At 46.8% G+C, this 14060-nt stretch overlaps 1 protein-coding gene across 3 annotated transcripts; it reads left to right on the plus strand.

The window, feature by feature from the left end:
• Positions 1-120: 120 nt before the first annotated feature.
• POLK (DNA polymerase kappa) lies at positions 121-14032 on the plus strand. 3 transcript variants are annotated; one of them, XM_061570736.1, is made up of 15 exons: positions 121-282; positions 1773-1935; positions 2784-2903; positions 3505-3657; positions 6002-6133; positions 6494-7037; positions 7599-7723; positions 8412-8578; positions 9769-9801; positions 10160-10256; positions 10822-10993; positions 11405-11571; positions 11675-12677; positions 12779-12830; positions 13320-14032. In XM_061570736.1, exons 2-15 carry the CDS (start codon positions 1807-1809, stop codon positions 13408-13410), a joined length of 2985 nt encoding a protein of 994 aa, XP_061426720.1. In that variant the 5' UTR covers positions 121-282; positions 1773-1806; the 3' UTR covers positions 13411-14032. The 3 variants fall into 3 exon arrangements, with proteins under 3 accessions (XP_061426720.1, XP_061426722.1, XP_061426719.1); XM_061570738.1 differs by having other exon boundaries at positions 11675-12659; XM_061570735.1 differs by having other exon boundaries at positions 1795-1935; positions 11675-12686.
• Positions 14033-14060: the final 28 nt, after the last annotated feature.

The raw sequence follows: 14060 nt of genomic DNA on the forward strand, positions 1-14060 counted from the left end.
CCGTGCGGGAGGGCGGTTGAGATTCGTTAATATCGACGGTTGATGACGTCGCATAATGAGGTGGTGGTGGGCCCCGCCCCCTCTACGGTGCCCCCCCACCTCCCAGTCTCCCCACCTACCCCTACGTAAGATGGCCGACTGTGAAACGGCGCGCGCGGTGAAATTTTGAACTGAAACGACAAGCGGCGTCGGTGGGGCGGCACTCACGCGGATTCGACGTCGCCGTGAAGAGAGCTCCACGCCGGGCCAACAAACAACACCGGCTGACGATTATCCAGACCGGTAATTGTGCCCTCACATGAGTGTGTCAGTCAACATCGCCACTGGGGAAGACAAAGGCGCGCGGGGCAGGGGTTGCTAGCCACCCACCCCCTCGTGTGCCGCGCCGGCCTTCGTAGGTGCTACTCGCTAATGGCACTTGCCCCTACAGTCTGTTAAGGCTACACGAGGGATATTGGTACAGTGTTTTGTGTGTGTGTATATATATATAAACTGTCATTGCTTTGTCAATCTACTGCCGTATGGAATGCCTCTCCGCACCGTGACCGTCTTGGGTGTTGTTTGACCATACTTCACCACGCCGGTCAATGCAGATTGGTACAAGGAAAAGGTTGACCCGCGTCGCGCTTGCGTTTACTTTGGTTGCCGTGTGTTTAAATGTGTTGAGGGATAAGCCGTGAGGCGACAGGGTGCCCTGGGGTTGGCAAGTTTCATTTATTAGGTACTGTATTTCTTGCCCTGTGAGCCATTCGGCTCTTGAACAAACAAAAAACAAAAACATGAACAAGAAAAAATCTTAAAGTGACTATGTGCAAACAGAAAATCCAAGAAAAGACAGCAAAATATTGCAGAAAAAGCACCGTACACCAACGCTGTGTGAAAAAATCCCAGTGGGATGCAAGTCAAACAACAGCAACAACCACAAGACAACTTAGATTAAGGCCATCAGTCTAACTGTACTACAACAAACAAACATGGCCAAACCAAACACTTTTAGAAAATCACCAAAATAAAGCCATAAAAGCAATGAAACAGTGATCATATGAACTGTGACCGAATTTTCACAATAAACGACATAAACAACATGTATTACCAAACCCTGCAGCCATAGCTGGCTGCATGAGTCACTCCACAGCAGCAGGAGCATCAGTCGGAGTATCAACATTTTCAATGCACCTTTAAGATCGGCACACTAAATCAAAACACAGATCATACTTTGCAGCGATCATCCGGACGAACACAGAACATCTTAAAGCGACGACGCGCAACAGAAACATCCTGGATAAACCAGCAAATATTCCAGAAAAAACACACCGCTGTGTGCAAAAATCCCAGTGTCATGCCATTAAAAATGTCTCCAGACATTTTTTTCGTATGTCTGCCGAATGCCTTTTGAATATAACCGCATCTTTATCTGGGGGTTCACAGTGGTCGTGTCAGAAACACGACCAAGAACCGAGCCAGAACTACTGGGATCGTGAGTCTGGATCACTCAAGAGGTTTAATAATGACTGTGACGAACGCGCAATTATCACCGCTGAGGTCCAGGGTTCAAACCACGTTATATGTTTTATTTGACCAGTTTAAGGTCCACTCAGCTATGTGGCTCTTTTTCAGAAGCGACCTGGCCACAAATGGTAAGCGCAACAAAGTGGCTCGGCATGTGGAAATGTATAGCAGCCAAATATAATCTTGATTTGAAGCTTTCGTGACTGCAGGAATCCATACTTTGGTTCTTTAGGTAAAGTCACGTAGGCATTTATTGATCTCAGGTGAGGGGGGACCCCCCTTCAGGCTGGAGACGAGATGGAGGGAGCAAGGGGAGCCGTGGCTGCCCCCGGGCTTGGGTCTTGCATGGCCCTCAACGACAACAAGGCCGGAATGGAGGGGCTGGATAAGGAGCGCATTAACAAAGTCATCCTTGACATCTCCAAGGTGTGTCGCATCGTCCAATCACGGGCAATTGCACTGCCCAACAGACCTTTGGGGGTGGCCGTGTTTGATTGATCAACGTGTAAATGTGTGACCATTTTATCGATCCATTTATTGATGAAGGCCTCTGCTATGCGAGTCGTGGGGGTTATGTGACTATACTTCACCATGCTGGTCAGTGCCCATTGATAAAGGCGGGGAGTGTAGATGGACAATGGTATAGTACAAAAATGGGTTTGTTGCACTCATATCTGCTGTTCACCACATAACTCTGCAACCACCTATAACTACTGTTATGCATGGTAGTTTCCCATCGAAGCACTAGCCAGGTTCAAAACTTACTTAGCTTTTGACATCTGACAAGATTAAGCACTTTCCAGTTCATTTGGTCATTGACTAATGGACATATCCATGAATGATGAGATGTATTTATCCTGGAAAACTTCATAATTTGCACGAGGATGTTTGTCCAGCTCTTTAATAACGACTATTTTGTGGTCTGGAAGGAAACGGGATTACCCAGGGAATCCTGCTACTTGAATTACGGGATAATACTTAAAGGTCTGCACAGTCACGTTAGGAAACCACTTGCTGTCCTATCTCATGGCCATTTTTCAGCCCAGAAAATTTTGAATATTTTGGTTAACAAATCTGCACGATCCACCACACCTTACCTCCAAAGTGTTGAATTACAGATGACCACCTCCAATTGCTGACTTAATAAACTTTGGTGTTCATTAAATATATGGCAAGCTTGGAATGTATTCCTAATGTCAGTTCAACAACATGACAAGCAGCTGCCACCGAGTTAACACCACATTTTTTGAGTCATACTAATAATTGTATTGCAGGGGTCTCGTTTTTATGAGAATGAGCTGAAGAAGGAGCAGCAGGTGAACCAGAAGATCGAGAAGATGTTGCAGCAGAAGAGTCAGCTTACCGATCAGCAGATCCGACAAGCTGAGCTGCAGGTTTGTGTGTAGGCTGTACTCCTCAAAGTCTGTACAAATCCACAATTGTTCTAATATATTATTATGCTCAAGATATATATTTTATAGTCCATTTGTCAATCCATACTTTACCGTGCTGCTCAGTTTGAGTTGGTGAAGGTAATTTCCAGGACCGATTAAGACGACTCGCTACTAACGGTAGCCATGGAAAGGAATAAAACTCAGGCCCCGAGGTTCAAGACCAAATATGCTAATAGCTGCACCACCATTCCATGCATCAAATTGTGTATCTAAAAATCAATTATGATTAATCCAAGTTTACGCTAATGTGCTGATGTAACCTTTAGACTGGTATAATGAAAAGGACAAACATGAGACAGAGCATGAAAATGAGATGTTAAAAACCACAAAAAATTAAGATGATATATTTTTGAATTGTGACAGCCCCCCTCCCTAAATGAACAGTTAATTGAATCGTGGGGAGAGAGCAAATCGTTACATGACTGCTAAGCATGCATGTATGTTTAACTTCTTTCGCACCGCACATATCCAACCGTGCTCATCAGAAGATGTGGGGAAGTAGCTGCGAATCGCTTTCACCCAATATTGCAACACTCATCAGATGGACAGTCTGGTGGAGCGTCTGGAAGAATCCCGCGACCTCAGCCGCACCATCGTGCACGTGGACATGGACATGTTCTATGCCGCCGTGGAGATGAGGGACTTCCCAGAGCTCAAGGACAAGCCCATGGCCGTCGGCTCCATGAGCATGCTTGTGAGAGCTCTCGACGCACTCTCACTTGCTCGGATTGTTATAAATGATGTAGTAGTAATAATAATGATCCTTTCATTTATATTGCGCCCGTAACGTAAATAAACGTCTCGGAGTGCATTGTAGCCGAGGGGACCGTGTGAGGGACAAGGTGACTCAGGACTGGCCTGCACGTGGGCATTGGTCTGCCTGTACGCGGTAATGATTACCACGTGTAATCCCAAAAGAGTAATTTGCGATTTGATGACACGGATGCATGATATAAAGTCCGCAAAATTTGTATCGTCCATTTTGCAAAATATATCGGATTATCGTTCATTTTATTTTATGTTCCATATCCTGACAATATGCTGTTAGAAAGCAAATAGCAATAAATACACATTAAATTAATGCTTTTAAAACTTTTCCCAACTAAATGACGGCAAGATAATACAATAGAAATGTGAAAGACAATTACAAACTTATGAGAAACCGATATGGCGAAAACATCTCGCCACCGCTGCAACCCACTATTGTATCGTATCACGAAAATGTCGTGACAACCCCAATCATTTACTTACCCAGGAGAGAATGCACTGACATTCACGGTTACATGCACGTGTGTACGTTGAACTTCTTTCGCACCGTGCCTCGCCAACCGTGCTAATCGGAGGTGCGGAGGCGAAGGACAACAAACTAAACACAAAATCAGTTCTAAAGAAATGAGTTTTCAATCGGCGAGATGAGACTGTGGAGCAGGGGTCGGGAACCTTTTTGACTGGGAGAGCCATAAAAACCAAATATTTCTAAATATATTTCATTGAAAGCCATATAGTAGTTTTAACGTATAATAAATTAAATATGTCTTACTTTTAATGCGACTTCTGGTGCTGCATGGTTTTGCTGATGGCCTTGTAGTCTGGTTCATACGTGGTGAGGTTGAGCTTCATGCAGGCGTGACCCGTGAAATTTATCTTCAAAACTAATTTCTGTTTACTTTAAAATGACACAGTATTATTAAGTAATATCGCAAGCATTTTAAAATCAGTTCCAAACTGATTTTTTTTTTCAACTCTAAATTGTCTGGGAGCCATATACCGTCACCGGAAGAGCCATATATGGCTCGCGAGCCATAGGTTCCCGACCGCTGCTGTGGAGGGTAATCAGGTATGTATGTTGAACTTCTTTCGCACCGTACGTCGCCAACCATGCCAATCACGTGGAAATAACGTTGATGCACAATAAGGGTGCCTAGTGGGTGGAGGATTCCCAAGTGGATGGCAGGTGCCTCCTGGTCTGCGCTTGTAAATTATGTCACAGACTCTCTGGAGACTCCTTGTCAAGTCGATACACCAATTGTACTCACTCTGCCTACATACACGATAAGCAACACTCAGCTGCAGCAGAAAATCCAATAATTTGCAGAGTTTGCACCGAACAAGTGGTCTTTGGACATTTCTGATCGCAACAACCAATGTATCTCAGTGCTGTATTATGAACAGCGCAAAAGGCTTTGCATGTCTCTCGCAAATCCTTTCCCCTCGCAACGAGATGCTGCTCGCTATAACCCCACAGGTGCTTTGAGCACGTAATTGTCTTCCTTAAGGTCTGGAAGGATTAATGACTCTCTGATAGTGTGCCTCTCCCTGCTCACGTATTGCACTGTAGGTCATGTGATTTGTAATCTTAGTTTAGGCATTGGTTTTCTTTCCTGTAGGAGTTGTTCTTTTACTCCTGCAAATATATACAGTGCATGACCTCCGATTAGGACGGGTGGCTACGTACGGTGCGAAAGAAGTTAAGCATTAATGCATACAATTGTGAAGTGATAAATCACTGACACTTTTAATGTTTTCCAGTATTCTGTCCTTGAAACCTGCTAATACATCGTTAAATAAGTAAAGCCTGAGGTCAATCCACTGCTATATGAAGGTCTCCCCACTCCATGTTATGAGGTTTGACCATTCTTCCTGCTTGTCGGTGTGGGATGGTGAAGGGGGGGGGGGGGTTCAGAATTGGTTTAGGTATCACTCACCACTGATGTCAACCGTAGCCAGGAATTTCACTCAGGTTGGCAGGTTTTTAACGCAGTGCACGAATCACTCGGCAAATGTAAAAAAAATTGACCTTGTTTGCATATATTTGTGTAGATGCTGTAATTTCCTTTTTGCAATCTTTTTAAAACACCAGGAATTACGCGGCATGCCGGCTGAACGCATGATGGATATTTTCTGTGGGCCTTTGCCTGCACGTTTTGGTGCCTCAACCATGTAGTCCACCTGCTTAACATGGCCACCTGCTTGAATTGTGGGTGATTTGTAAGCAAGCGGCGTGCGTGTGCGTGTGTGTGTGTGTTCCGCACGTGTAGTCAACGTCCAACTACCACGCCCGCAGGTTTGGCGTGCGTGCCGCCATGCCCGGCTTCATCGCCAAGAAGCTGTGTCCTGATCTTGTCATCTGCCCACTGAATTTCAACAAATACTCCGCCGTGAGCAAGCAGGTGAGCTGTATTACTCCTTTGTGTAGTTACGGCTAAGTTAACAAATAGGTCATGCAGAATGAGGAGATATTTACATAGCAAAGACAATTAATTAATTATATAGCCAGGTAAAGGCACAAAGCATTCAAAAGGTATTTTTTTTACATAGAGTTTAAACATTGCCTGAACATCGAGAACATAGGTACAGTTGTGAAATTGAAATTGTGTAAAATATTTATTAACAATATTCAAATCGATAGGAAAAAATAGACTTTAATAAAATGAGCAATAAAAAATGGTAGTCATTCAAAGTATAACTCAAGACACTCATTCATATAATGTGAATTAGAAATATAACCCTTATTGAATGGTGACCAACAGGTCCGAGAAGTCCTTGCCGATTATGACCCAAACTTTCTACCAATGAGCCTGGACGAGGCTTACCTGGACATCACGGCTCACCTGGCGGAGCGGCAAGCCTGGCCCGAAAGCCGCCGCACCTTCGCCGCTCACGAGGGATTGTGCCAGGGGAGGGACTGCAACAGGTGCAGGGTGGCTCAGACCAGCTCAGCGGTGCACAACGCCCATGACAAAAACTCATTGAGGGTGCTCGGAAACGGTGGCACGGCGGAAAGCACGTGTGACCCAAATGTATCACCAGCTGGAGGCTTTACAACCGATAAACAAACAGATGAAGCAAACGATGGTGCATCCTTCCAGAGTTACTCACCAGAACTGTTCGATAGCACCCCGCCGCAGATCGGTGGAAGTGAAAATGCCGCGTCGGGGTTTGGCGCCAGCGCGAGCCGTAACGGAGCGCCTGAGCGCTCGTCGACGGCAGTGGTGTTTGGGCTGAGTGTCGAGGAGGCCGTCGAGGAAATGCGATTCCGCATCGAGCAGAAAACGGGTCTCACCGCCAGCGCCGGTGAGTCAATGCATCTCGAGTTAGACTCCAGGAGGGTCTGTCGTTTGTGGCCAGGTTGCTTCTGAAAAAGCTATGTAGCTCAGTGGGCCTTAGCTGGTAAAATAAAACAGCTTGGTTTGGTTTAAAAGATCGATCAACCTAGGTCACTGAAACGACAAAAGAAAAACAAATCCCAGTTATGGTATCTCACCAGTGCCACTTGCTGTTGGGTCGTCCCCTTGTTTCACGTTCCTCACCTCTCGAGGGGGTGTTTTGGCCAACTCTTCTACGCTGGCCAAACGTCTTGTGAATCCACTGCTGGATGAAGGCCTGTCCATTACACGTCGGGTTTGGGTGTTGTTTGACCGTACGTCACCACGCTGGTCAGTGCGGGGTTGGTGAAGGTTGGGGTGGCCGAGCACCAATTCACCGATCTTAGCCGTGACTGGGAAACAAACTCAGGTCGCCGAATTTGCAGAGCAGTGTATCAATCACTTCATCGCCGCTCCCCGTGACCATTACATTATTGTTCCCAATCAACTTGTGGGTGTGCGTTGGCAATGTTTGGGTTTGTGTTTGCAGGCATCGCCCCCAACATGCTGCTGGCGAAGGTTGGCAGCGACATGAATAAACCCAACGGGCAGTACCGCTTGGAGCCCACGAGGGATGCCATCCGCAACTTTGTGGATGAGCTGCCGATACGCAAGGTGCCCACGATGCTTGCGTCTTCTCTGTGTGCAACGGTGGCGAGATGTTAACTATCTTGCCTGGTATTCAGGAGGTTGTGGGTTCGATGCCGACCCTGACGCTGGTATATTTGGAGTTTGTTCTTCCCGTAGTTGCGTGGATTTTTATCCGGGTCCTCTGGTTTTTCGCTCCACATTTAGAAATATGCGTTTAGAGTATTTGGCTGCTATCAATTTACACGTGATAAGCCGCTTCATTGAGCTATCATTTGTGGCTTCTGAAAAAGAGCTATATAGCTCAGTGGGCCTTACCTGGTAAAATAGAAAATTGTTTCAGTTGAATTGTCTGCCATCTTACATGCATGCACATGCTTATTTCGCCTTTGTAGCGTATCGGTGTAGTGATTTAGATCTGAATGATTGAATGCTACACACTTATGACCAAATGACCAAATAATTACACTTGTGTAAGTGTAGGAAAAGCTCACTCAAGAGTCTCTTTCACGAGGGTCGTACTAAGTTATCGCAGTAAGTGACAACGATTGTGACGTTTCCCAGTTAAGTAATTCTCCAGTAATCTCAAAAAATTTAACCATAGCACTGCCACGCAATGGCCTACTCTTCATAGGTACTCATTAACAGTCTGTATGGCTATACGGGGATCTTTAATCTGTTATATGCGTACTGAAATGCCCACTCATGCCGGTAGGTGAGCGGCATCGGGAAAGTGACGGAGAAGATGCTGAATGCGCTGGACGTGTTCACGTGCGCCCACCTGCACCGGCAGAGAGCTCTGGTGGCGCTGCTCTTCTCCGAGGGGTCTTGCCAGCACTTCCTGCGCATCTCCATGGGCTTGGGCTCCACTCACGTTGACAGGTGACTTCGTTCAAGCAACGAGCAGGGCAGCAACACGGGATAGTTAGGGCACCACGGTGGCGAGATGTTAACTTCCTTGTCTGGTACGCAGGAGGTCGTAGGTTCGATCCCGACCCTGACGCCTGTTGTAAATTTGGCGTTCACATGTTCTTTCTGTGGTCATGTGTATTTTTCGCCGGGTCCTTCGGTTTTTCCTTTCACATTTATAAACGTGCATTTAGAGTATTGGCTGCTATACATTTCCACGTGATAAGCCACTTCGTAGAGCTATAATTTATGGCCCCCGTTGCTTCGGAGAAATAGCTGTATATCTCATTGAGCCTTACCTGGTCAAATAAAAAAAATAGTTTAGGAGTTTAGTTTACAGTCCATTTATCTCACTGGGAATTTCTTAGATTGCAGGGGATCATGACTAGAGATATCGGGTCAGTGTGTAATGCGGGTAATTATTTGGTTGGCGAGCGGTGAAAGTTTATTGTCTTTTGCGAATACTGTATAATAGTGGCAGTTCATAATATATGGCTACTTCATGTATACAATTGTTTCGTTTTTTTGAGCACTTTCCACCTAAGGTTCAGTGTTCATTAATTTGCTCTGCCCATCTGTTTTTTGGTCTGTGTGAGTGGGTCATGATAACTGTCATAAAGTAGATTCCAATATAAATTAAATATAAATGCGATGACACCACTTGCTTTGCCATGATGTCGTTGCAGGGTGATGTCATATCGTTGTGCAGCTCTGAAAGTAACATTTTCACTAAATTTAATATTTCCGAGAGGACAACACACTTTGGAAATCTTTGCACAATCCAAGCGTATGAATATGATAATTCTTGATTATTTTCCTCTATAATTTTCCATTTGTGTTATCAGCATCATGCGATGTGATGACGTGATTTACATTTGGAACTCTAGCTCAAAGCAGTGTGACTATCTTGTGTCACAGAATAGCCCTGGAAGATGGCGCCATAGAGCTCCCGCTGTTGCTGTCCCTTAGATAGGCCTCATCGTCCACATGAGGAGCACACACACAGACGGCTTTGGCCATTCCATTTGATTGTCGGTGCTGAACTTGGATAAAAATGCTCAAAATACAATATTCACACTTAAGTCTGTACCCAATATTTCAACTAAAGGTTGGGGGGTCTCACCGCCTCTGTAATTCGTTTTTTTTGTGCGTTTATTCCAAAGGGACGGGGAACGAAAGAGCATGAGCACAGAGAGGTGAGTCTCCACCATTGGGTTGTTAGAGGGATACTCTTAGTTTTTTCGGTAAAGTCACGCAAGTAAAAAATTAAATTAAAATTAATAAAAATAAAATAATAATAAATCACGACGTTTTGGAGGCAACACAAGTCTCCGTCATCAGGTGGGACCGTCACAGCCAGATTTTCTGTATCAAGTGGGTGAAATTCCTCCCCGTAGAGGGTATTAATTCTAGATTTGAAGCTTTCGTGACTGCAAGGATTCATACTCTTAGTTTATTCGAAAAAAAGCCTCAAATCTAGAATTGTTAGAGGGACTTCGTTGAAGCTGTCTGCGGTCGGGAGCCATTATCGTCGACTCGTTGTGTTTCCTCCAGGACATTCAGTGAGATCAACAAGCAAGAGGAGCTGTACAGCTTGTGCTGGGAGCTGTGTGGAGACCTGGCCAATGACCTCAGCAAGGAGGGACTGACGGTATCCACACTCGTATCCAAAGTCTTTAATGCCATCGTCTGACAGAGATGTTCGCTTACGGATATATCTGTAGGTAGTATAAGAAATGGTTTACACCACGTACGTGTCTCTTTTTATGCGTATGACATAAACTGTACATATGCAGCCCGTTTGTCAATCCACTGCTGGATGAGGGCCTCCCTACGCCATGCGGGCAATAGGAGTTATTTGACCATTCTTGACACTCACATTAGTGTGGTTTGGCGAACGCCGAGAGCGTATACGTTGCAGTACCTGGCGTCAAGTATAATTACAAACACAGCGGCATTGTCAATTATATTGTGCTTGCAATTTATTATGAATGGCAATTACTATGGTAATTAACCTCAGGTGCATGCTATTTAGGCTTTAGGTTTCAAGGTTATTCAATATTTAGACTTTACACTTCACTTTTATTCAACGGGCACGATGTTGGCCTCGCTAACTCCTCGTGTGCCGTGAGGGCCTCATTTAGGTGCTCGCAGCCCTTCTACAGCTTGTAAGGCTTAATTGGGACAATCTGTTTATTTTTATACTTGCTGGACAGGGGCGCACAGTGACTGTGAAGACAAAGAGCGTGAGTTTTAAGGTGAAGACCAGAGCGATGTCGCTGCCCGGGCCCGTGGCCTCAAGGGAAGAGATTTACGCGGCCGCTAAGGAGCTACTCAAGACAGAAATGGACAACATCTCTCCCCAGCCACTCCGACTGCGGCTCATGGGTACGAAACAATTTCCCACGACCGACAGCATTTAAAAGCTTCGCAATATTCAATCATCGTGGCTAAACAAAACATGGTGACATTTATATGTTGTGTGCTATGCTTTTTGTAAGTTCAGTCCATGTAATGTTTCAGCAAGCAGTGCATTGTAAATAACATAAGTGCATAATGGCTGTTCCTCAGTGACTTATCAGGAGGGGGCAGACTAATACCCACTTGCTGGCCATTGCTCTATTCACCTTGTGCCACACAGGGGCAGCTGCCACTGGGGGGATCCCCTGCCACGTTGACTCGATGTTAGCGCATGGGAGGCGCGGTATAAATATGAAGTTGCGATGATGATGATGATGATTTGCGTTCCATCCTCCCCGGCTACACTTTGTTTTACCACGTGCGTGCACGCGTGTGCAGGGGTGAGGCTGTCCGGGTTCGTCGACCGGACGGAGCAGAAGCAGAAGCAGCGATCGATCAGCACGTTCGTACAGAGCACTCGCAGCAGCAGCAGCAGCAGCAGCAGGGAGGTCGCCTCGCCGCACATCGACGTCTTGCCGCATGGCTCGACATTCGGCGAGCCCTCGGTATGGGCCCAGCCGCACAAATCGTGTGCCACTTGTGTGTTTTTATTCCCAATTCCAGAAATGTGTAAACATCGCAAACATTTTTGTTTTCATTTCATTTTAGACTCATCCACTTAGTGAACAAAGTGCACTGGGTTCTGCTACTGGGGCTGCTCTGCCCGGCCACGAGGAGAAGAGCGGACGCCCAGAAGTTCGCATCAAGTCCTTCTTCCAGCGGGTTCAGGCTGAGCGACAGAGCCAGCTCGCCAGGCAGCCATCACCCATCGCACCTGGCCCCACATTGGAGCCCGCTGGGCGGTGTGCCAGGGCCACCCGACAGCCCTCGCCCGTCTCGACAGCGGACCGCGGCGTCGATGGCCGCGGCGGTGATGGCCGCCCGACCCGGCGCGACAAGGGCGCCGTCCCGGTGTACACGTGCCCGGTGTGCGACACGCGCCAGGACAGCAGAAGCCTGTCCGAGTTCAACGCGCACATCGACGAGTGCCTCGGTAAAACCGAAAACTCGGGTGTTGCTCTCGTGGGCGGTTCCAGCGGCGGCGCGGAGTGGGGACACGGGCTTGGAGGGAAGGATCGCCCGACTCGAAATGTGTCGCCGGCCCAAGATGATGGCGGCGAGCTGCGGCAGAGAGCGTGCGCAGCCGCCTCCGGTGCCGAGCAGAACTTGCACAGAGGTGTAGAGCGACGTGCAAAACAAACGACGTGCAAAATAAATCGACCTCCGTGCCATTCGGAAGAAAGCGGGCAGACGTGTGCCGCTAGAGATGCTGTCGACCCCAAGGGATCTGAGAGCAAGCGAATCCAATCGCGGGATTTCAACAATGCCACCGTCCAGCTGGCAGACGCTCTCGGAGAATGCGCGGTTCCCCGCCATCGGCAGGGTGGAGGTGGACCGCTGGCGGAGCGCGCCGGAGACCGTGAAGCAGCCGGCGCTCCAAGCGGGACGATGAGAGCGCCTGCCACGGCCGGCGCTCTCACCTGCCCAATCTGTCTCCGCCCCCAAGGTTCGTCCGACCTCGTGGCTTTCAACAGCCACGTGGACGTCTGCCTCAACAGGAGAGTCATCGAGGAGCTCATGGGCCACGGGCGAGGTGTGTCGCGTGCCTCTGGTGAGCGATGTACATCGCTGCGTTAACAGTAGAGAGGCGTCTTCATTGCCAGTGTTGCTACAACGTGTATGAAATGGTGACTTGTGCAATGTCTATTCCAGGGTCAGCAGAGGCAGGGAAGCAGCCTAGCATTTCCAACGGAGGGCTGAAAAGGTAATACTGATTTAATTGTTGTGAACTCACCAGCATACACCTGTCCGATAATGTATATTCGGTAAAGACGTGTAAGCATATGTCCAAATCACCTACATTGCACCCGATCCCACCAGACCTCGGAAGCTAAGCAGGCTTGAGCCTGGATAGTGCTTGGATGGGTGATCAGTTAATCAGTTAAATCCATTATTGGACTGTAACTATGCTCCCCACTTGCATGAACCCCCACTGACCAACGTGGTGAAGTGTGGTCAAATAATCTCCACAACCTACATGGCGTTGGAGGCCCTCATCCACCAGTGGATTGACATACGTACAGGCGTGTACACGCTCAGCTCTTAATGCCTAAAGATGCGATGTGGTTTGTGAAGTGTGACATGAATGCACAAAACCACAGAACACACTTGTGTGTCTGTGTTAACCACGTGAGCATTTCAACACTAAGTACGCGTTGGTCGTTTGATATTCCTGTTTGCCCGTCTGGCCCAGGTCGCACGTCGGCTCCAAGAAGTCTTCAGCGAAACGGGCGAAGCACTCTCCATCAAAACCTGGCATCGAGCGGTTTTTTCAAACGAGCTGAAAGAAAGGCTGTCGGGCGGAAGGAGTTCTCAAGTTGATCTTGCTTTTATCATTACGGCGGTGGCACTGATGATTATAATGATAAAAGGGAAATTGTCAGCTGTGACAACAGCGTCCATGAGGATATAAGCACTTTTTCACCAACATCCTAACGTGTACTCGCTCTTTTAAATTGCCGATTATGTTATTCAACACCAATGCACACTTTACGTTCTCCTAAAATGATTTAATTTACTTTAAGTGATGACGTTTGCAGTGTTTCGGTAGTAGATTTTGACGGTAATATTTTAAGTTATTGCTTTCAGGATTGGTTCCTATGGTCGTGCGTCGATGACCCTGGCTGTCTATAAATGAATCATCTTGGCCGACGTTCTCACATTGTGCGTGTTTTATTTTAACCAGATTCGTGTTATCGGTCCTCTCACAACGTGTTGGACCTGCAATATGTTTATCCTCGGCGGTATAATTACGCACTGCACAGTATTTAAAAAATATATGATGTTACGTTGATAAATTAAACACATTTATGGTTACAATGAAATGATTTTATGCGCATCGGTGACAAATTTGACATCTTTATGAAAGTTATTTATTGTTGATGCAATAAAGACAATTATACATTTGGTGTTGGTGATCTGTGCCTAACGTCTG

Source organism: Lethenteron reissneri, chromosome 46, assembly GCF_015708825.2.
Source record: "Lethenteron reissneri isolate LAM-NWPU_2019-01 chromosome 46, ASM1570882v1, whole genome shotgun sequence".
Taxonomy (NCBI): Eukaryota; Metazoa; Chordata; class Hyperoartia; order Petromyzontiformes; family Petromyzontidae; genus Lethenteron; species Lethenteron reissneri.

Excerpts from the sequence above, each read along its gene's own strand:
- POLK (XM_061570735.1), top strand. The coding sequence starts at position 1,807 with ATGGAGGGAGCAAGGGGAGCCGTGGCTGCCCCCGGGCTTGGGTCTTGC. Across the intron at positions 3,658-6,001 it reads TCGGCTCCATGAGCATGCTT|TCAACGTCCAACTACCACGC; the intron begins GTGAGAGCTCTC and ends CCGCACGTGTAG. Across the intron at positions 7,038-7,598 it reads GGGTCTCACCGCCAGCGCCG|GCATCGCCCCCAACATGCTG; the intron begins GTGAGTCAATGC and ends TTGTGTTTGCAG.